Raw genomic sequence first — 24810 nt, forward strand, 5'->3', positions numbered from 1 at the left:
TTTTTTTTTTTTTTTTTTTTTTTTTTCCCCAAATGTTGCCTTAATTTTTGAAAGCTCTCCCTCCCAACTACCTTGTGGGATGACATAATTTTTATTGTAACATTCAGACTCTAAACAAAGGTATGAGAACATATAAATACCATTTATTTTTATAGCTGTTTTCCCATTACAAACAAGTTTTTTCAGTACTGTCTCCTGGAATTCATAATTGAGGAAAGGAATACATTATTTTATATTTTTCTAATTGCATTTCATAAAATAATTCAGCACGTGTATCAGTACAAGAAAAAAAGCTTAGGAGAAATTGCAACCTGTATGTCTTGTCTTCTCATTTATACTATGGAGGGCACTTAATTTTACCAGGGCAACAAGATGAGCTTCAGGCACCAGCATTCTTCACTTGAAGTGAGAAATTGAGTTCCAAGAGTAAATAAAAACAAGATTGAAGGTTTAAATCCTCTGCTAGGCTTTTTGAACTTATATACTCATTAAATGTTTATTGGAGTGGTGGGATTACGAAGGATTTGGGTAGCTTCATCAACTGGTATATACTTAATCACTAAGTAAAACACTACATTTGATAGAGTGTTTCTCACGATGCCACACTCAATCCATCTTAATGAAAACCGCTTCGAACTGATTTAATTTGAGAGCACTTGGCAGCTTGAGTGCTCAGAGATCTTAGCCTTTTCTTGACAAATTCTCAATGCTGTCCAGAGCAGAAGATGGACTCTACAGTTCAGGTCTAGTGAGACAGCCATCAGCTATGTTTTTAAACTGTATTGTGGATACTTTTCCCCTCAAAAAAAATCCCATTATATATGAACTTGAAGCTTTTCTGCAGAAATACTTTAATTTGGGTTATTTGAAGAAAATTAGCTTATGTCAGAACATGTGTTGTGAACACGTTTCTTGTTTTTAAGAAAATAGTTATTGTTCTGTTAAATCTTAATGTCTTATTTTTTCAGGTGTTGGAAAGGATGGTAATTCATAGTTCAAGAAAATGTTGAAAAAGAAATAGCTTGTAAAAAAAGTTTAGATTTTTGTCTGTTACCTATGTTTTGTGTAGCTTTTCATTTTGAGTCTTTAGGTAGTTAAGACTGACATACATGATGGATATCTGTTTTCCTTCAGAGCAACTGCTGCCATGATAGTGCCAGCTTTAGGTAGGAGAGATGGAATGAGCTCAAATGTAGCTCTATTTAAAAACCTGTATATCTCTTTAGCACAAAATTATGATGGCCGAGATATAGAGCTTTGCCTTTAACGACTGCTGTCCTTGGCAGTGAAATCCCCAGTTACCTCCTGCGGCCAGTAACGTCATTGTGTGTTCATTTCCAAGGCTTATTATTGTATTTATGTATTTATATGACACAAGAATTTTTTTTTTCAATTGGGTCAGGAAGAGAAAGAGAGACAGAGTTTTATTAAATTAACAAACAAGTTGTTATTTTGTGAAAGTCTTCCCCTACTTATTGTGCCAATTGGAAAGAAGTATTTCTCTGTCACATTAGTTTATGAAGAACAAGCTTACTCTTGCTCAAGTGACCATGCTATCATAGAAAGAGCTAGACGTGATGCCAAGGAAGAAATCTCGTAACGGACAGTTTTAAACAAGATGTTCGGGGAAGGTTTCTTTGTGACTGAAAGCAGTTTGTGGGTACCTTTTGTTCTGAAACAGCGGGGTTTTATCCAGACGTAGGGTGGTATTGTTACTAAAACAGAATCTTAATCGCTATATTGAATCTCCCTGAGCTATTTACTTGAATAATACTAAAGTGTTTTCTTTTATTGGAGCTTGTTTGCCTTTTCATTTTTATATGTGGTTGCTACTCTTTTATTATGAGAAAGAATAAAGACATCTGCTTTACCTTTTCAGGAGCTCTTATCTTTATATATCTCTGTCAGATCACCTCCTGCTCCTCTCTCAACCTTTCTGTCCGCTGACTTTTAATAAATATGTGAAACATCTCTCTTAGCACAGATTGGTATTGTCACCTCAATATATATTCCTGCATACTGAAAATGAACCATGTTTGTCTTCTCCTTGAATTCTGTCTTTTAGGTTCAATTTAGTGCCAGCACCATCCCTCTCATATATGGGTACTTTATTTCCTGAATACCTAGAAGAAAGTATGCTCCTTCCATGATTTGTCATGTGCAAATAAAAGCTGCTTTTTTTTTTCCTGGTGGTAGCAGAATATTCCTTTGTAGTATAATTTTATCTGTGCAACGCAGAAAACTGTCCCTTGTTATTATTTCACCTAATTAAGCTCATGCTGAACTTAATACAGAAAAAAGATTCACGTAGATAATTGTTCTGATTTCAGTTAAAGCACATTGTAGAAACAGCATTGACTACTCTCCAGCCTTCTTGTCTCAGAAGAGAAATTTGAAGTCTGTCTTCTAGATGCTACCTTGAGCAGAGGAGAGAGGTTGTTCTGAATCCCAGTTGCAGGATGGCTTTTTGGTTTAGTTTTTGTCGTCTTTTTTTTTTTTTTTTGCCACTTATTCCCTAAATACTGCGGAGCGATGTCAAGGAGTGCAGCTCCACCACCACCTTTTACTTTGACTCCAGGCACGTTTCAAATCAAGGCAAATTGCTACTCCTACATTTTGTAAGGGGCTTGATCATATTGTGTATTCTATGTGTACTTTGCAAATGCATCTGTAGTTGAGCTTCCTGAATGTCCTTGGTGGAGAAATTACTACTTTACAGATTCTGATTAAACATAAGTAATGAATACTAATTTACATGGTCTGGCTGTAACTGTAGAGGACAGGTATACAAGTATAACTCTGGGTTCTTAGGAAGATGTAAGCACCTGCACTGCGGTAGATCTCAGTATGTAAATTCCAGTTTAAGTCCCATGTTGGTCATCTGCATTTTCTTTACAGACTTGCCTGATCTGTGTGTTGTAGCAGTTCTGTCCTTTCATTCATAAATTAATTCAGAACTTGTGGATAATTATTGTTTAGAAATTTTTACTACAACATACCAGCGTAGTAGTCTCACTGTGTGCCTATGCGCCCTTTACTCTGCTTCATCTTTCATATCTGAAAGATTAGTCCTGGGTATGGGTCTTTCTTCAGTATTCTCTGTACCTGATATTAAATAATTAAAGTTTATTGTCTGCCACACTGTACATTTCCTCCTCTTTCAAAGCCTATGATTTGTAGATCTTATTTGAGTTTGGTTTTAATTACTGGATATTCTTTGCATTATGTAAGATATCACTGCAAGTTCAATTGATTGAAACTGAGATACAACAGTATAATAGGATCGAATATTTAGAAGATGAAAGTAGACTAAATCAAGCTTAAAATAAAACACAGCTTTACCTGAGACAGTGGTTAGCCGTCTGAGCAGCTTACCGTGGTTCATATGGATTCTCCATCACTGATGGGTTTTTGAGGCTAGATGTTTTACTGAAAGATAAAATTACTGAAAGATTAAATTAGGAGTTAGTTTAGGGATGTCTTATGCCAGGTATAATACAAAAGACCAGATCAGAAGATTACGGGGATCATTTCACTCCCACTTTAGGAACCTGTGGGGTACAGTTTAGTTCAGATCTCCAAGGCTAGAGACCAGTTAGTGCCCCTTGTCTTTCTGTCTTTGGTGTCTGTCTCCTTTCTTTTGAGTGGTCAAGAGGAATTTATTGATAATGCTTTTCAGCAGGTTTTTTTCTGTTTTGTAATACACAGAGTAGGCTTGCTATGAATCTCCATTTCATCCTTTTTCAAAGTGGAGTAAACTCAAAGGTGTGTATCACCTTGGTGTTAGAGGTTTGCATTCTGCTTAGGGAAAAAAGGGTTGTGCATGGTGGAGTAGCCGTGTCCGAGAAGGCTGATCATGTCATCTCCAAGATCACCTTTGGGAGGTGGATCAGAATGTATTATTGCATTAGCTCTCACTACACTAAACTTGGAGGAAAAATTAAGATCTTGATTCGTGAGCCTTCAGCTTGAAAGAACATTTGTGCCTCTAGCAGGTGTTACGCAGAGGACGTTTTTGTCTGTCGTTACTTGGACTTGGAAACCTGGGATTCAAAAATAACCGTTCAGCTCTGTGGTTTTGCTGACCCTTATGACTGTATCGCTGCTCTCATTTTAGTTCATATTCTTCCGAGGATATCAGATTCACATTATTAGGAGCTGTCTGAGAAGGCTGATTATTCAGTGATTATCAGTCTGGTCTCTCAGCCTCATGACGATCTGTGTTTTTTTCTGCCTCGGTGCCAACTTTTCCTTCATTTCTTCTAATTCTATACAAAGTGTATTAACTTTTCTGAAATTCCAAAATGCAAAAAAATGGCCAAATGGATGGCGTAGCCATTTTGGTACGTAGGACAGGTATTTAATATGTTTGTCTCGTGTGGGACTGTACGTGCATGTCAGATCTCTTGGTTGGGTATGTGGCAGGAGGCTGCTATACTTTGAAGGATGGGGCAGAGAGGTTTCATGGGGCAAGGCTACAGCTGGGGTGACTGTGCCTCTCCGGGGGCTGCCCCGCTGGGTCCATCTGCGGCCCATGTTGCCTTCCAGGGTGCCATGTGCCAGGCATATTCCATCAACAGATCAAAACCAGGCAAGAGAGGGCTGCAGTGCTTTGCACACACACAGCAGGGTAGGGCTTGGGAGCAGGGGCAAGGCCAACAGAGTCTCCTGCAGTGGGAATGCAACAGAGCTTGCAGAAAAAAATACTTATGGTCTGGATTTTTGAAGGTGTTTAGATAACCAGTCTGCTAAAGACACTTAGTGCCTCTTTCTCATGTCCCTTTTTCCTCTGAAATAAAATGAAACCTGGAGCTTAGAGTTCGAGCCTTTAGGACTTTAAGTCTTGTTGACATTGATGAGACTTAGACTCCCTGAGTATGTTTGTAAATCCAGGCCCCTGCTGAAAATTCCAGTGTAAGACTGCCAGGTCTTCAGCATCCACACACTATGGAAAATACATCTCTGGATGGCGTAAGTTCCTGAAGTGCTAAGACTTCCTTTAGAAGTCCGTCAGCTATTCAGTACTGAGAGACTTTTTAGTATCCCATGCCATCACAGGGACTAGTAAAAGTTCTTCCCCATCGGTTAAAATTTTATGCTAAGTATAGAACCCCTGGCTCATCATATTTTTGAGAAATCCAACACAGAACAGACATAGTGCTTCATTAGTAAGCTTCTTTTGTGGAAGTCAAGACTGTCCAACAGTTTGGTAAGCATATTTTATTGGTATTAACTACAAAATTCCTAGTATTAGTCATTGTAGAGTCCTAGAATTTGCTCTGATTTTACAAAGGCTTGAAATAAAAATAACAAAAATCTGATTGTAAATATATGCGACTATGGGTTAGTAAAAAAAAAAAAAAAAGAAAAAAACAAAAACCAAAACAGCAACAAAACCAAACCACACGAAACCAGCAACAAGCTCCAGTCTGTGAGCCTTTTGCAATAATGTGTTTTTCCAAGGAAAAAAATATTCCTGGCTTCCACTATGATTTTTCAAAATTATGTCTCAGCACTTCAGTTCCTCCCGCCTACCTCTTTTCATCTGTCCTAGTAGTAAGCCTGTGCCTGACCTTAACATTTTGGATGAATTATCAGACACAAGTACAGTCTTTTGCATGTGATGGAGTTTAGTCTTTGCACAGTGAGATTTGTTGATGCAACAAAAATTACATTCACTTGTAAAGTAGCTCAGTGTAAACATCTATTGTGTATGTGCCTGTTTTGTTTACTAAAATTTGTCCCTAAATCTTTAAGCCTAAAACTGTACATATTTTGAAACATTCTGTTGTATGGAATCTCATATTTAACAGTTTCATGGGGTTGTTTCTTTGGAAGTAAAAGTGTTTCTCAAGAGCCTTTTTTTCTCTCCTCTCCCAGTGAAAAGAGGAGAGCAAAGCCATCCGCTTACCACAAAGCAGTGCCACCACAAAGGAAAGATTAAGGGTTTAGAGAGAGGTCAATGTGGGTTTTTCTCTAACTAAACACTTTCCTAAAGTTTCCTTGTGGAAAAAATAATGAAGTCATCTCAGAGTTTTTAAAGAATTTTTATTTCTTTTTCACCGTCTGCATTCGCTTGTCTTCTCAGCATGGATGTTTAATCTTTCTAGGCTTTGTGAATTGGTCCAAATGAATAAGTGGTGAGCTGTCTCTCTAGGAGCTAGAGGCTTATTCTAAGGCCCTAATCACTGAGTAAACACATCTTTGCCCTCCCTCTCTTACAACTGCTATATAATAGTCAAGATTCTAGCACAGTAACCTGGATATTGCAGGGATCGACGCTTTGAAATGCAGAATGGCTGATCCTCAGAAACAGACAGTGCCTGATCTTCCCCCTGCCTCTTTCTTCTTTTTAAATTAAATATCACCACAGAAATGCTGGTTTATTACTTGATATTGTGCATCAGTGCCCTGGATTTTCAAGTTTAGTTTCAGTCAACATTGTTGGATGCACTTATATGGATCTCTGCATGTTGGGCTTATTAGTGGCCCTTCCTGGCACATGTGTACATGGTTCTGAAGAACATTTAAATTAAATTAGACAAACATTAATGCAAATTACTAATCCCTTTCTCAAAGTCTAATGTTCAAATGTATTCTTCTTTTTATAAACAGTCATTAAGTTTTGTCCAAAGCCAGCATATAGCTGATACAGGTTTTTTACAAAGACAGCTTGTCTCAAAATTGCAACCCATGTCTTGCTGTATCAATACACATCAACACCTAGTGTTCAGTGTTATTTCTGATGAATAGATTTGGAATGGTTTTAAATAAAAGTCCAAAAATAGCATTTACCGTATTGTCTCAGCAAATATATTCAAGTAGGTTTTTAAAATAAGGTAAGTAATATATACGGGTATGGGGGAATGGAAAGTTGTAGTTTTGTGAATAGTATCTTTAATTCATTGAATACCAGATACAGGATCATGGTCCTTAACTAGCTCATAGTTTCCCTGTGTTTTTCTCAGTCTGCTTTCTATCTTTACATACACTTTTCCAAAGCTGCTCTGAGAGCGCCATGGGAACCCAGCACAGCTCTGCGCTGCTGGCAGTGAAGCTCAAATATTACTGCATAGGGTTTCAGAAGAACAGGGCACAGAATATTTTGTTTCAAGAGACCACAAACACCATCCTCAACATCTAGTCTTCACTCACATGGTAACTACAATGAGATACGTCAGCACTCACAAACGCAATGCGGGATTTGATCCGTGTCGTCTGTATCCCTTCCCTTGCGTCTTATATTCGCGACACTGGGGCGGCTACCTAGCTCCTCAGCTCCATGAGAGATGCAGCCAACTGGGCCCACACAAGCCTTTTGACCAGCTGCACATCGACTTAGGAAGTAGAGAGAGGCTGATGTGCTATGAGCCTCCCCACATCATATGGCTGGATGGAGAGCTGCCCAAACCTTCAGCATGGAGCATGGCAGGCTTGGGGACTGTAGGCAGCTGTATCGTTACTTGCTTGTTTTCCATCTACAGAAGGGTTGATAGCAATACACTGTCATTTTTTTTAAGGTTGTTTATAATTGTTTTGTATCATAGATGTTGTATCAAGAGGTGTGTTCCTTGCTCAGGGAATTATTCCACATGTTATCTTTATTAGGCAGTGAGCCAAAAATGTTCACTAATTTAAGCTAAGTCTGTTAATAAGGCTTCTGTTTTTCATTCACATGTTGTTATTTTCATGTTCTAAGCATATTATATATTGTGTTTTGATACCCAAAATAAAATATTAGGAAGCATTGAGAAGACTTAGAGGTTTGGAGGGACGGACCATTTAACTTGAAAGCTGCTGTTTCTTTTTCCCTGTGTGTGCATGTTGAGATACTCAGCACCCTCAATAAACACCATTGGGCATACTAACACACAAATCTGCAGCAGTAATTTAAAATTACTAAACAGTCTGAGGAAGTTTTCACTGATCTTTCCTCGTGTCTTTTCAGAGAAAGCTTCTTGCTATCTACCTCCACCATGATGAAAGTGTACTAACCAACGTCTTCTGCTCACAAATGCTCTGTGCTGAATCTATTGTCTCCTATCTGAGTCAGAACTTCATAACCTGGGCATGGGACATGACAAAAGAAGCAAACAGAGCAAGGTAAGGCTCTTTGGACTGTAAGTAGAGCAGCTTTTCTCTCAAGGAAGACCCTTATCTCTGTGTCATCTCTGTGTATCAAATTTTTTGTTGCTTCATGTATTTATTTGAACTAAAAACTTCATGCTCATTCTTAGCTGATCAATGAATCTGTGCTGGGTGGTGCTCACTGGGAATTGGACCCTCCTTCTTTTTATTCCAAAGTGATTTCTTATTCCTCTGTGGGACAAAATAGTTAAAGAAATTATTTTCTTTTTTTTTGGAGGCAGGGTTTATTTTGCAAACATACTTCTAGGAACGTGTGGTCACAGTTTTGCATTGAAGTGCCATGATATTATGTGACACTAATTGTATGTACGTAGGTGTAACTGCGTTAGAACTGTCTGGGATAACGACTACTGTTTTTAATGAAAATCTTATTTAAAAAATAGCATTCGTGTGATAAATTTATGTTAAAAACAGATTATGCAAAAAAAAATTATAAGCTTTTAATTCGTATGAACTTTTTTGAACTACAAGTTTCTTACAGAACATTCTTTTGGTAATGTCTGTATATTTTGATAGGTTTTAATGTAATAAAAGCTATCCTATATCTTAGAGAGGTGATCATTTTGATGATGTGTAAAGAAGTAAAAAAACTGTAGGTTCTACCTCCTTCTATATCTTTAGTGTGTTACCAACAAATTTTCTTATCTTTATATTAAAACCTCTCTCTCCTTCAGTTATTTATCAGTTGATTAGACTAATCTATTGAAAACAATGATTTTATGATTATACTTATTGCGTGTAGAAATCAGACATATTTGGTTTTCTAACCGGACCTTATTTCATTACCTTTATTTACACAGAAGACAACTGCTTGCCAGAATAATCTCTTGAGTATATTACTATGAGTGTTGTTCCAACTTTTGAAGAAAAAATGCAACACTTATTTGGTCTGGGATGAGGTTATTTTACTTTTTTACACAATCCCTTGGTTATTGAATGCTTGGAAGTACATATTTATGTTTCTTTCCCTTTTGGATTGCTAGACGTTTGGTATCTTTATAGAGTATTCATGCATCCTATCCTTAAATATATAAATTATAGTTAATATTTCTTTACTGAAAGTGGGCATGGAGAACAGAGCAATCTTTTTCTAATACACTTTTTAAATTACACTTACGTTTCACTGGAATTCCTCACTTGGAACTTTTGCATTTCATCTTTGGACAAATCAGCAGCTATGTTCCTAGTTGAAATTATTCTAGGGAAGAGTTTAAGATTATGGAAAAACGCAGTTGCAAAAACAGATAAAAAGTTTTTAGAAAAAAGGGGAGAAAGAAACATCTAGGTTCTTTCATGGGACCAAATACATAGACTGGAAAGTTGCTTAAGTCTTTTGGTATTGCCATTCATGGGCAGTAAGGAGCCTCCTCCTTTTCTTTTATCCCACAAGTTGGTGTAGAAGGAAACACTATTTCTAAACCATCTGTAGTGGCTAAGTTCAGTTGACTTCCTGCTGTTCTATTGTTGGCTTTTCTGTTTAATTCTCTAGTTTCTTTTATTTTACAATGACAAAAAATTGCAGTGTAGTTTCTTTTGAAAAACTGTGTTTGAGGAGGTTTTTATGACCGACGATCAACAGCCATGTAATTGCTTTGTTGTGTTTTACTAAAGAAATCTATTAAGTAGCACAACTTTGATACACTAGTAATAAGAGTTTGCAGGTTACAGAGACACCTGTGGTGACCAAAGCAACAGAAGCTGCTTATTAGAAAGAGCCTGTACAGCTGTGTCCTATTAACTCCTTATGACACTTCTTAAAACACAAAATAAAGGGCTTGTTTAAGGCTTTATAGCTATTCTCAATGAACCTAGTCACCGATTGTGCAGTACGATAGGGTTTTTAAGCCTACATTTCTTGCTTTCTGTTAACAACAACAAAGAAACTGTCATATTAACAGTGAGGTCAAAAAATAGTAAAGGGTAAACACGGCACGCTGGCTCAAATTAGAATAAATTCTCAGTTGTGTTTAGGGTCACGTCCTGCTCCTTAGACTGTGGTTTCTTCAGAGGGGGCATGATGCTTCTTTCTCCCTTTGGAAAGTGCCAACACACTGTAGGCATTCCCAGAAATAAGTTCTCAGTACCTCTGTTTAATTACTGCCCTTCATTGCGTGACACAAGGACAGTGGTCTTGGAGCCTGTTCTGTTCTGTATCCCCACCAATATGGTTGCACATATCTTTATATTGGAATGGTGAGAAGACAATGGCAAGAGCAGGGAAGGAACTGCTTTTTGCAGGCTGGTGTAGCCCAAGAACAACTTATTTGTGCTGTTACAGTTGCATTAGTGGGAAAGCCAGGATGGGAAGGCAGAGGAATCAGGCCCACTTTATTTCCAGCAGTCACAAGGGACATCTCAATGTCAGTAGTAAAAGTCAGGTTTTCAGTACTGTGGCGTGGCGTGAATGTGATTTCAAACAGATATGCGTACTTTCTCATATAAGCAAAAAGAAATGTTGAATATTCTGATTTTCTTCTTGCTCTTTGCTGTCCTCTCTGACATCTCTGAATGTCAGTCTGTTCCAAAAACAGTCTTCATAGCAGTTTCCATCCTTCTCATTAATGAAATAGGAGTCCACTGCAGAACAAAACCAGCTCCAAAATCTTGTAATTTTTACTGATTTTTAATATGTTTCTTGGCTGACACTGATGTAGGGACATGCTTTGAATCCTACATTACTGTACACTAGTGCTTGTCAGCTGGATTCTCTCAATCTTGTTCTTCAACATCAGTTGCAGCAGAGTGAAGAGAGTTTTTTTGTAAGTAGGGTTAGAAGTAAAATGCTGTTTACCTGTTAGTGGTAGTGCAAGAGCATAAGTGCTATGACTTGGGGAGTTAGAATTTAAAAAAAATTCTTAACTGTAGCCACTCAGGACTGTTACTGTGTCAAACTGAAGGAGAACTCTAGTTCATACAGTTAAGAGGATGTTCTGTTTTGGCTTTCACAGCTTTTAATTGTCTCTGACATAAGGTTTGTAGGAAAAGGAGCAATTACTTTGGGTAAGTGCTGCAAATGATGAATCCCTTCATTAGTAGAATAAAAGGTATATCTTTTACTTTCTTGTTATATTGCACCCAATTCGGGGTGAATCATGAGCTTAAAAATCCCTGTTCGCTTTCCATTGCTTGCTATGAAGATTTGCTACCATGCCACTCCAAACAGCAGAAATACACTTACGGGAAGTGTCAGGGCAGTAGCAGTGGTGTTTGACAGCAGTAGTGTTAACAGTTCTGGCCCCACCGTTTGGTCCCAGTGCATGGCTGCAGCAGCCCCCCAACTGTGTTGGGCCATTGCATGGGCTAAGTGATTCCTCAGGTTTCCAGAGACATTATGAGATAGATAGGCAGGACATGAGCAACTATAGCAAAAAGTTGACTAGATACCATTATTCTAATATAATGGTTGTGTGTATGGGAGGTGTGTGTGTATACATGTCTACAAGCACATGCCTGTTAACTCTTTAGTATACATTCATATAATTAATATATTTTCGTCTAGGACATATATATACACCTGCATGTGCATGCATACCCTTATGTTTGTACACACAGCATTTACAAACATAGATTATACATAATATTAACAGGTTTCCAATGTACATAATGTTTACCAAGCAAAGCGATGCCAAAACTATAAAACAGGGACTCGAACATCTGTAGCAGCTTTTGAGCTTTTGGTATCATTGCCCTTGGGCGCTGTATTTCAAGGTCTTGCCAACTTTTCTCAGCTCTGATGACAGGTACTTGTTAGTTTTAATGTTCAAATGATAGTTTTTCACTTTGCTCAAGCTTAGGAAAGAGTTAATTGACTACAGCGATTCTCATCAGCAGGTTGTCTTCACCTGCAATTTCCGTCATCAAGTAATTAGCCATATTCACAGTTGCTGACCCTTAATACTAACCTACTGAATGATGCATGCCTGGATGAAGACCAGTTGACCATATTACTCCAGCTCCCCAATCCTATTTGATCCTTTAGCAAATATATTGCAGGTGTGGGGTCTGTGAGAGCTGGACTCAGAGAGTTAATTTCTCACTGCCTCTTCAGGAGTGACTGTGGATTCTGTATATGTTACTTGCAAAACTGTTGGACGTGTTCTTTAGGCACTAAATCCTTAACAGGTTTCACAGAAGAGTGTGAAAACGTTTTCTATTGTATTTTGCAATATTTTATTTAATTTACTTTAATAGCAATACAGTGCCAGTCAATAAAAACAGGTCAAAAGTCTAATTAATGTTTTAAAAATAAAGGTTCTCAAACACCAGGCGAGTTTGTCATTTTCTGTATGGTTTGTTTTGAGGAGGAAGAGGAAAGAAGGTGAGGAGGGAACCCTTCTGTTCCATTATTACATCCCACCCGCTCATTTTCTCCTTTTCTCCTTTGCTTTTGATTTTAGTGGCGGTCTTAACAGAATGTCAAGATCAATTTGCAGCATGGTTTAACTCAAGGTTTGCATTCTGCCAGCAGCGATTGTCCTAACGAACAATGCCATGTGTTCTTGTAACTTCAGAAGCTTTTAGAAGGCTCATGGCAAGGGCAGCATCTAATGACTTTATTAGTGTAGGGTTTCAAAATGGGCTTGGTAATTGTTCGCATCTCTTTGTCATCTAGTCATAATTACTGCATAGTATTGTTCGGGGTTGCACTTGTGAATAGTTTCCTAATAGCCCTGAAACGAAGAAAAAAGGAAAAGGATAAAAGGTGATTGTCTCTTTAGATGGAGAACAAACCAGCCTGTATATAGATGATGGTTAAACTGTTTATTATAAACCCACCAGAAAAGGTAAACTATCCCTGCTTAAATATTTATGTGCTTCAAGGTAATTTCATGTTAGTAGTCTAAAAATGTCCAAATTTGGAAAACTGAAAACCAGCAGAGAATGCATTTTAATCTGATTGTGATTATTAAGTTATGGATATCTCCATAATATTCAGCTATAAATAGAAAACAGTCCCTCTGTTGATGTGATTAAAGTTTTCTGTGAATCATTTCATATGCTTATAGCGATGCTTTAAGGTCATCTGAAAAAAAATTATTAAAACCGCAGGAATTAACTAAACTGATGCATTTGTAAGCATATATTTTAAGTCCCCACTATAAAACCAAATCCTAAAGCAAGTTTATCCCACTGTACTCAAACTACAGACTGGTTTATTAAGCTCGTTAAACATAAAAGGTGAAAGAATAAAACTCTGTAGTGTGCTGCGCAAAAGAGGAGAAGGCACAAGAGCAGGTAGTCCAGGCAGACTTGCTGGGCTGTTTCGAGGAAGGAGACAAAAGTCATTCCCAAGGCTATCTAAATGCAGGAGTCCACAACTGCACCAGTGAAGTCTAATGCCGGATGGAATTGAAACTGTAGAGAAGTTCAGCTGCATCTATGCATCTAAATCGACCATCAGAAGAAATCATTGAGCTGGCAAAGTCAGAATTGTTTGTACCAAAATACTGCTGAAAGGCGTGAATGACTCTCCTGGGTACTGCAGGGCACCTGGTCGGGACAAAGAATCCTTGCCGAGGTGCAGATGCCCATCCTCTTCCTTTAGGTTAGGGTGACTCTGCATTGACCTCTCGCCTCTCCTTTTTGTTCCTGTTCTGCCTGTGGGTCTCGGAGCGCTGCAGGTAGCAGTGTTCAGTCCGTGCCTGGCCAGAAGGTTCAAGGGTACCTGCGTCATTGGCAGTCTGATCTAATCTGCTGTGAGGGAGGTTTCTTAGCATTGCTCCATAACCAGTCCCAGTAGTTGACTTTCACTCTCTTTAGGCAGTTCACACTAATTAACTGAAGTTTCTCTTGCAGCAATCTATGGCAATTATATCTTGGTTCACTCAGTGGGCTATGAGGTATTTTCTTCCTCTCTGCTGGTGTGTTCTTTGGACTTAAATGTCACTGTTATGTTCTCCTGCGATTTTCTTAAACTAAGCAACTGTGATTCCTTCAGCCTTCCCTTGTAGCTTGTCCTTTTGTAGACATTTGTTATTGCAACCTTCATATGCTCCTTCTGTAATTGGTCCGTGTCTTTACTGATGCACTGTGCCTAAAACTGCCTTCTCAGTGCTAAATACAGAAAGAGAATGATTTCATGTTGTATAAACCATGCTTCTGTTTACTCACCCCAATATGGTGCTTGTCTTCTTCACATCACGACTTTTCTTCTTCCCTTACTGCTTAATTCTTATTCTGTATTTGTGCAATTGTTCCTCCTACTCAGAGGCTTTCATTGACCTTGTTGAATTGCATTTTACATGTCAGGATGTTTCGCCAATTTGTGAAGATTCATCTGAATTCTTTTACTGACTTCCAATGTGCTTGAAGCTTCTCCCACTTTACTAGCGTCTGTAAAGTAACTAAACATACTCTCTGTTCTTATCTAGTTTATTATTAATTCTACCTGTAGCAAGCCTTGGATATTCCTTAGCAAATCATATATTACTTGCCTTTCTAATAAGATAGGCAGCAATCAAAACTACCACTGAGATGCAAGCGCATCTTGTGTTTTCCATTTTTAGTACAGCATTTTAGCAAAGGGTCCAGGTATATTTTATTTATACTTTTCCCAATTATTTTGTCTGGTGTCCAGTGGTATCTGAAAGGATGGATTAATGAGTTTCTAGAGGGATGTGTTTTAGACTAAGGGTAGTTATGAAGTATTTACCTAATCTGTTTGAACCCTGCAGGATGAGATTAGATCTTCCGTGTTGTATGAAGAGATAGATAACCCACTCATCTAGGCTTTGCTCTTGCATAAAGAAAAAGTGAATAAAATCACTTTTTACATCTGAACCCTTGGATATTTCGCATGTGGATACTAAAGAGGATATCTGCGTCATTTGATTCAGGCTGCTTTATGTTTACCTAATCTGTTTGAACCCTGCAGGATGAGATTAGATCTTCCGTGTTGTATGAAGAGATAGATAACCCACTCATCTAGGCTTTGCTCTTGCATAAAGAAAAAGTGAATAAAATCACTTTTTACATCTGAACCCTTGGATATTTCGCATGTGGATACTAAAGAGGATATCTGCGTCATTTGATTCAGGCTGCTTTATGCATCTTGTAAAGAAAAAGTGAATAAAATCACTTTTTTACATCTGAACCCTTGGATATTTAGCATGTGGATACTAAAGAGGGTAGCTGCGTCATTTGATTCAGGCTGCTTTATGCATCTTTAAACTGTGCCTTGTATCTGTTGCTCATTCCCCCTTGTGTTGGAGTGAACAGTTATGACCCTACCCATGTGGGTAAGACAGTATATGATGGGGACTATGCATAGCAAGCTTATTTTAATATAACACTTCATGACCTCAGCTTTTACTTTTTCTTTTAAATGTAAATACCTAATACAAAAATGTTATTTTTACATTAACATTTTAATGAGTCTTATGTTGACTTTGCAACTTATATAATTATTACTAAAAATAATCAGAAACCTTGCATATTTAATATTCATCTTTGTTTTCTTCATGCTCAAGACAGAAGCTACATTTTTTTTACACCCATTTCTGAAGTTTTAACATTTCTTAAAGTAAGGTTAGCCTTGGGAAGTATCTAGCCATAAATAAATCACACGTTTTTGACCCAAAATCATCCTGGTTGTAGACCGAACACCAGATCAGACTGAAAGGGAATAGATATTTTAGAAGAGGTTTAGTCCTGCTGCTGCTTTTTGCGCAGGATTTCAGGCTGAGATCATACAACAAAAAACATCTCCAGTGCAGCCTTTCAGTTAAAAGCCCTTTGCAAGAAGCATAGTGGACATTGTATGTCAAAAGGGCCCCATTTTAGGAAGAAATTTTCCAAAGTTTTTCCACCAGTGTGTAAACATTGAAAGTAACTACAGGAATATTTATATGAGTAAGACTGTAACAGATAACCACATCTGTGTTATTTATGTTGGTACAGAAAATAAGCAAAAATTGATCTAAAATTCTATACAGTTTTTAATATTGATTTTTAATACATTTTATCCATACATTTGAGAGCAGAGTTCTCTCTGTATGGAAGAGAATTTACACTTCAGTGCACTAGACAGATTTTCTAATACAATTATTAATTAACTTTAAGGTGCTGGGGAGAGTTTAAGAAAAGCAGAAGCAAAGGAGAGCTTTCAATTTTTGTTTGAACACGCAAAAAACATTCAGCATGTAGCATCAGTTGTCCCTCTTTGCCCATTCCAGGAGTACACTACAAGATACGATACACAGCTTGCTCTGCATTAGTTTCCTTCTGCAGGTTTACTCGGTTAACAAAAAAGAGCTAGAATTAGCATTTTACATTTAGTTACTCTCTCTACTACTATACTATGCCATGACTGCTTGACATTTTTATTTTACTCATGATGTCTTGAGAAGGTAGATTAATTTAGGGCCGCATGCAGAGCTGTGCACCCTGTCAGACTGTATCATCAGTTGGATTCCAGGAGGTACCTGAAAATTGGTACCACAACCGAGGACAGACATCGAGTGGTTAATGTTTGGTTTCAGCAATGACTGGTAGGTCCATGTCTGTGATTTTTAATGGAAATGCAGAGGACTCCTATTGCTCAGAATGGGTATCATGTAAATCAAAAACTTTCCAGAGATCAAAAAATATTGAGTTCTGAGATCAGTATTTGTGATGATCAGCACTTTGTCCAGAGGTAGCCAATTTTGTTGTTAAAAATTACAAGCTGCATGTTCTCACAAAAACATATTATTGGTAAACCCCAGCATTTACAGCGTATCTGAGATCAGGAGCTATGGCAAACCACAGACTTAAGTTGTAATAAGTATTCCCTTCAGTTTTGAGACTCAGTAATATTTAAATTTTTTTTCAGTAGATTTTTAAAGCTGTTATTTTTTTCATCATTGCCTTCTAGGAGCTTTTCTTAAGCGAAGATGATGATTCTATGATTCCATGATTCTAATATTAAGTTGCATTTTATCATAAAATTACAAAACAGTTATGCCAGAGGTGTATTTTAATATAATGTGTCACCTATTAGCTGGTAGGGAGTGATAACATTCTTCTCTGGGAAACTAACGTGTTACGAAATAACTCTTTGCGCAGATTATGTCAGGGTGCATGTGGAGGGATAACTGCTGTGCTGTGATGAGCAACCCCCCAAATTAACATCTTTGTTTCACCAGAAGAGTTTTTCCTTTGTGCTCCTTTTAACGAAAGAGCTAACTGTGTCTAAGAATTCATACCTGTTCAATCTACATTTAAAAAATTAAGATAAGTTTGTCATTTTTTTAGGGTTCGTTTCTGTATTTGTCAAGCCATGGTCAGTGTCCGTGTTTATTCCGTAGGTTTAATAACTGCTGGTTTCATTGCTAGCAAGTCATGAGAGAAGTAAAGAAATTATGCTGTCTGCCAAAACTATTACTTTTCTTGATGCACTTTATTCTTGCAACTTTCAAGGGTTTTTTTTTTTAATGGATTTTTCTTTAATAAAATGCTTTTTTGCATTTCTCATACTTCTCCCTCCTTGAATATTTTTGTAATTTAAAAATAAAAGGACTAGTAGGATGCCATTTGCCCTTCCTTTCTGGCAGCATTCCTCTATTTCCACTTTTGGTTGGAGATCACAGTAATCCAGCATGTTGTGGAAAACAATTCTCCCCGGAGGGACATCTGGCTCTTTGATGCACTCCACAGGCAGTTCTCTTGGCAGCTTGGGAGATGCCACTGAAAGATCTGGCACACTTCTGTTTAGATGAAAATAAGAAAAACCCTTGTTAGTGATGTACAGAGTAAGTTACTAGTTATTGCACCAAATTGTTTTGGTCTTACTCACATACTTCTGACAGTAAATATTAGTACAGAGGAGATTTTTTTTTTTTTCTGGATATGAATGTGAAAGAATGTAAAAAGCCTAAAAATGCAGAATCAGTAAAGGCAGAAAAGGAAAAAAAACGCTAAATTAGTTAAGTAGTTGTGAAATCTATTAAAAGGCATGAGAAAACCTCAGTGGGGATCATGAATGAAAATTAAATTTCTAGCCATCTAGTAAAATGAAAAGACGCGTTACGAGTAATTGCTGAGCACTAACCACTGACCTGGCGAAGAGCATGTGTGTGAGTGAGTAACTGCTGGGGAACAGGAGGTATATGAAGAGCATGTGTGTGAGTAACTGCTGGGGAACAGGAGGTATATGGTGTAGGTGTTGGAGATTGCTGCTGCTATCCTTTTATTCAGTGTTGCATCATTTGACTACTTTCATGTTTTTGTTGGCTTTACTACATATGAGTTCAACAGATGAGTGGGGTCTTACTTGGTTCCAAAGGATAACAGTCTCCTAGTTTTGCTCTTTCTACCAGTATTCTCTACAACACTTTTTCGCCTCCAGTTAAATATTTTGTTTTCACATGAAACTTGAGTGCTTTTCTTCCATGATATGTTGAAGACTCTTAAATTCAGTTCAACTGAATTCAGTTCAGTTGACCCCTGTCTTTTAGGGGTGAAACCTTGAAGGCACATAAGTCATTTTGCCATGAAAGATCACCACTGACTTCGGTGAGGCCAAGAAGTTACTTACATATTCCCACCTTGAAAATCAAAACTCAAAACCACATTATTTAGCTTAAGAGTTTATGTGTCCAGACTTGGGACACTTGATTTTATCTTTACCAGATGATATGTCTCTACATGGCTGTTTTGGATACAGCAGACCCTATTTGGCATTTTTGATGTTGCCTTTGTGTGTGATAGTTCTAAACTGCAAAAGACAGAGAATAAAGGAGACAAGGAAAGCTATTTTCTAGTAACATTTATGGTTTTGAAATACTCACTAGCTGCCCCTGCTCATTGCCCTCCATCCAGCTATGGCTGTAGTTATACTAAAAATCATCTTTGAGGGTTGTTTTTTTTTTTATACATCAGTTCCCTCAAAGAAGCCCACTGTTGTACTCCTCAGGCTTCTCAATTTTTAGCCATTTTATCAGAACATATATTGATAAAAAAATAACAATTTTGAATCTTTTCAGTATCTTTGAGGAGAAATGACTTGGAGCGCTTGACATTTTAATGCAGTTTGTCTTTTCAAATAGATTTGGCTTCTAATGCATGAGACAACAGGACTTTGCTCTTCAGTTAGAGCATACGTTTCAGAGTAGTTGTTACCTAAAATATTATCATAAGGCATAAGAAAATACACGATTTAAGTTGCCTTTCATGAACATAATTAAGAATTAATAAGCCTGTACCAGTGGCTAGTCCTCAGAATTTCCACTGTTTTGCCTTTTGTGACCTGTGTTATTAAAAGTCCATTATTTTTACAGACTTTATTAAATTGGATCTTATTAAAGCATTCTATATTTGCATTTGGTCTTTCATAATTCATTATTATTATGACATTTACTTTTTACCATCAGATCTGAAAACATATCATAAGCTACCCTTTTCTCTTGAAAGAAATGCTAATTTCAAACAGTCCTCTAATGGAAGAGAAAAGCTTTATCAGTTTTTTCATTTATTCAAGATCGTGTTAAGAATACTAATGCTAGACTTCTGTATGCTAATATCCAAGAGCTTTTTTTGGTCAAAAGCTTAGAATTATTGTTTTTAGACCACACTGCTAAGTATGTCACTGGCAGGGCACTAGTACAAAAGAAAATACAATTCTGAAGTACCACGCTTTAATTCTATGGCTGATTAAAAACAATTTCTTGATCTTTCATTATTAGATTATGGCTCTACTTAGTTTCTCTTTAGAAGTTTTTAATGATTGATTTGGCATTATTATTTAGGGGGGGTTAGTTTTGAATTACAGTCTGCAGAATAGTGTACCAGGAAATAGAACTCTCCATCAAATAAAACACTGTTTCAACCAGTTATTAACTATTTCAATTTAGACAGTTGAGGATCTCTCGTATTAGTAAATATTCTCATAATTTAATCATAAAAAGGGAGAAAGACCTCTGGAATTAAATGCAGAAGCCTAGATGTTAAACAGTAGGTGACACACAGTTAAACTGCTGAATTTAACATAATTTTTTTAAAAAACTAACTTCAAAATCACCTCTACAATGTTAACTTTTTTCCCCCACATAGGTTTCTGACGATGTGCACTAGACACTTCGGGAGTGTTGTAGCCCAAACAATTCGAACTCAGAAAACGGACCAGTTTCCACTTTTCCTTATTATTATGGGAAAACGATCATCAAATGAAGTATTGAATGTAATACAAGGTACGGTTCTCACTTTATATTAAAAGTAGTTCTTATGTGAGTATTGAAACTGTTAGAAGACATCTTTGCTAACCATTTCTTTTTTTTAAGATGTTCAGAGTATGAATTTATTTGTTTTACTTTCATGGTATAAATAGCTACTATTTATGAATGTGTTAATTAATATAGTATTAGAGATTGAAGTTGCCATGACTGTAGTAGAATCATAGTTTAAGTTTTTCAGGTTTTTTTAAAGTAGAAGCCAAATCTCTTAAATAAGGAGCTACACTTAGGTTTCCTAATCTATATCCATATAAATTACTGATTTCCAAAAGATTTTGGCTGCACTTTTTGTGCAGTGCCGGAATGCATGTAGTTCTCTGTGTGTAGTTCCTTGTTAACACGTGGACTCCTGTTGCATGCAGTGGGCTAATATTTGAACGTGAGTTGCTTTTTCAGACCGGACCGCAGTTCTGAGACCCCAAATTGGATCGGAATTCTAAGTTGCTAGTATAATCTCACATAAATGAAGCTTTCTGGCTTACATGAGCAGTTCTTTCAGGCAGAAGAACCATTCCTCTGATTTCACTGACAGCAAGATGACTTAGATGGGGAGTGATGCCCTTTGACTGCTGTTCTCAGTAACTCTTCAAATTAAAATACATCAAAGAATGGCTGCCTCTCATTTCTTCGGCTTTCTCCACAAGTTTGCCTTCATGACACCATGTCCTTGGTTATTTATTGCTTATATCTAGCAATCTTTATTCTAACCTCCTTATTTTCCTGAGGAAATTCAGCCCCAGGAAATGCAGCTTTTTGCAGACAGGATTACTTTTCTTTCTGCATATGGGATTAATCATTTCCTTGAGGAATCTGCAGTGCTCTTTCTATGCCCAAAATTGTGAATCTTGGGTGGGTTTTGTCTCCGTAGTGCAAGGTGCAGCACAACGCTAATTCATAGTACTTCTTTCACTTAAAAAACTTACTTCATACAAATAAACTTATAAATAGTTTTTTTTGTTTTTATAGCTCTGCAGCATAGCTCAACATGTGTGTAACTTTAAATATCTGTGTCATCCCACTGAAGTCAGTGGTGCTTACTGGCCTAAATTACTTAACTATTTTAGCAACTTGGTGACTCAATAATATAATGCCGCTTTATACTATAAAATTATCCAAATTATCTCATTGCATTCATGAAGCATTAATGATTTTTTGTGTTTTCTGCAAACAGTCTTTAGAACTAAGCTAACCTAAACTGATCATCTGTTGCAGCCTTACTTAAATTTCTCTTTTAACAGAAGTCAAATGTGCTGTGCTTATTTTCCCATGAATTGGGACCCTGTTATCTTTTAACAATATGCCCTCCAGTGAATGGTGGTCTCTGAAGTCATGTGTGTTGCAGCATGCAGGATAACATTTTCTGCTAAGGTAGCGAATGCTAGCAATGGGAACAATGAGGGCTTTTCAGGGCTGGGTGAGAAGGCATGTTTACAGAAGAGATACAACAATATAGAAACTTAAGTCCCAGTGGCGTTTACTGAAATGCAGGCTGTCTAAGTTTGCTTTTGATTTTTATTTTTTCCTGGGGTTGGAAACTATGGGGATAGTTTTGTTTTCTTTAGTGGTACTGTGGCTTCTGGTTAGTTTATTCCTTTTAAAATTTTTATCAGCATCCCCAGTATAAATCTAGCTCTTGTTGGTATTGTTCTGCGAATGTCCAAAGACTGTTTAGGTTGACAGGTATTAAGAGTTTATAGTTTTAGACTATTTCTCATGATCTAAGACCTTTTAACTACTATGACAAGTGGCTCTTCAGTTTAAGAAGAGAAAACAAAGACCAAGTGCATCTTGGTAGGAAATTAAACTAATCTTTCAGTCTTACTGAACACTGGAGGCACGCTGGTAGGTGTCTGTTTTCCTATGCATGAGGTGTATTTCTTGATATATACACAGATGACTTACTTTTCTTCTGTTATTAGCTTTACAAGTTTTATCAGCGGTAAATACACTGAAGAGAATATATTACAATATTTGAAGTTTTACAGCTAGTTATACCTGAATAAAAATGCATGCGCACACATCTATTCAATCGCTGTATTCTGGGTTTTTTCCATTTTTTTAAAACCAGTACACTTGGATGCTGCTGCCAACATCCTGCCTTTTGTTACCTGACACAGCAATTGCTTCAGTCTCCCTGATTATACCTGGGAGTTCTAAAACTGTAAAATCAATTTCATGTTGGGAAACCCCAGATATAGGAAAGGTTATAAATCTTTCCTCTAACATTAGTGATTAGAAGAAAAAATAGTCATTTCATGCAAGCACAAAAGCAATTGTTCAGATTTGAAACACCTAAAATGTTATCCTATGATCAATATTTGTAAAAACAATTTTGAATTGTCAATAAAAAGGCAAACTAAAAGCATTCTGTCGAGATACTTACATTTCCTACTCTGTCTTCTTAATGTCTAGCTGTTTCTTATGGATTAAGTCTAAAATGACTTCGTTTTTATTTAATAACTTTAATGATACGAAGTTCAGCTATCTGCCTTTGTTGCTAGGTAACACAACGGTGGATGAGCTGATGATGAGGCTGATGGCTGCGATGGAGATCTTCAGTGCCCAGCAGCAGGAAGACATAAAGGATGAGGTGAGCTCTGAAAGCTACTGCAGATACCTACTGGCTTCCACAAATTACTGGCGATGCAAAATGAACCAGATGTTTCTTTAGCCAGTGAAGTTGGGTGTGATATGTTTTAGTGTCTCTTCTATCATCAGAAATTGAAAAGGTTAAGTCTCCTTGGTGTATTTATTTGGGTTTCTCAAATAAACCCAATAAACTGTCATTTTCAGTTTGTTTCCTTTTTCTGAATATTAGTCATGAGTAACTGTTTACATTCACAGCGGTATTATAGAGCTTAGTATGCTCATACAAGGAAATAACAATCAGATTTTTTCCCAATGACCAGCTCCAAGTCATAGGTAGAAAACAAAAAAAGATTGATGTATTTTAAATGTATGTGCTTGAAAGGGGATTGGAAGGCAGCCTCAACCAGAACGACTCCAGTACTGAGTCACCCTTCAGAACAACACAGAATGGGTAAGTGATGACAAGACTTTTCAAAAACACTGTTTCAATTACAAAGAAGTAGATACAGTGAGGTATACAGTTGAAAGATGTTCATCTGTTACTCTATAAATGGAGAGTGACATTTTGAAGTAATGAAGTACTTAGGTATTTATTATAATAAACGTGTTGCCATTCAAGATTATTCTTATCCTCTTGTATAGACACTGATTGACAACAATTCACTAAACACATTCTTCACATTTAAACCTCGTATCTCATTAGTAGGAGATTTACCGATCATGGTTATAATAATATGAAGGCACAGTATCTGCGCAATATCTGTAGTTTGTTTTTTATTCTTGATTTATGCTGCCTGTAATTCATTGGTAAATAAATTGATTTTAATTTTGTTAATACTGAACACAAATTTTAATATGAGGATTACAACAAAAATCCAAGGCACAATATAATTGAATTTTTTATTGCATTTTAACAGGAATATGTCGGGTATGAGGGGTTTTTTTAATGCTTTAATAAGAAAGTAAAATTCACATCATAGATGAATTCCAAGAAAGGTTCAGAACTGAAAACTATAAAAGCTGATAGGAAGGAAGAAAACAGAAGGAAAGAAAAGCATATAAAGGCAGAGAGATAAGAGCAAGTAAGGGGCAGGAGGAGGAACTAGAAGTAGGAGTGATAGGAACAGAGGGAGGAATAGGAGACCAGAACAGTTGTCCAGAGTGGGGACATCAGTATTTAGGAGAGAAGTTAGGGGCAGGTGAGGTGGTGGTAGACCTGTCCTAAGAGGATAAAACCAAGTGGTTTGCAACTGAGAAATGGCTGGGTGTAAGGGAAACAAAGAAAGAAGATTCAGTAGCCATGAGGCCATGATTACAGAACCAGGAACTGGCTTCTGCATCCTGAGCTGCTGTTGGTGCTTCACGGGATGGCCAGGAACAGTGACAGTCCCATAACATGTGTCCCCACAGTGGTGATGTGAGTGACTCTTGACTTCTTACTCCAAGTGCTCTACCTGTGTAGGCAGAATGGAAAATTAATTTTTATACTTTCCTCTAAAATTTCCCTTTGTCCAAGCCTTCTGTAGTCTTTTCTCGCATTTCCTTTTGTTTTTCTGTCACTGAGAGCACCAGTGACATTTCTTCCCCAACAGGAGTTTTTTCTAACACACTTTGACATTAAGAAAACTAATGGAAAATTTCATAAACTTCGGGGGCAGATTTCCAGACGCTATAGGTTCTATACACAAATAGGGTATTTACTTATACCTTGGCTCCACTTGTTACAAGCACACTGAAAAGGTGATCTCAGACACTTTCACCTTTGAAGCAGGAAGTTTAAAAACAAAAAATAACCTCGCTTTATGAAATTACTATTCCAGAGAGGGAGTATTTGACAAGCAGTCTGTACTCAATAGAGGGCTTT

At 37.2% G+C, this 24810-nt stretch overlaps 1 protein-coding gene across 1 annotated transcript in view; it reads left to right on the plus strand.

Annotated features, from left to right (window-relative positions):
- Positions 1-24810, plus strand: part of FAF1 (Fas (TNFRSF6) associated factor 1) — a 166285-nt gene that overhangs the window by 114714 nt on the left and 26761 nt on the right. Inside the window, exons 13-15 of the mRNA XM_010080340.1 lie at positions 7949-8103; positions 20179-20315; positions 22859-22947. Coding sequence (XP_010078642.1) covers positions 7949-8103; positions 20179-20315; positions 22859-22947 — 381 coding nt within the window. The remainder of the gene's footprint in view (positions 1-7948; positions 8104-20178; positions 20316-22858; positions 22948-24810) is intronic.

This window comes from Pterocles gutturalis, unplaced genomic scaffold (assembly GCF_000699245.1).
Source record: "Pterocles gutturalis isolate BGI_N339 unplaced genomic scaffold, ASM69924v1 scaffold9764, whole genome shotgun sequence".
NCBI lineage: Eukaryota > Metazoa > Chordata > Aves > Pterocliformes > Pteroclidae > Pterocles > Pterocles gutturalis.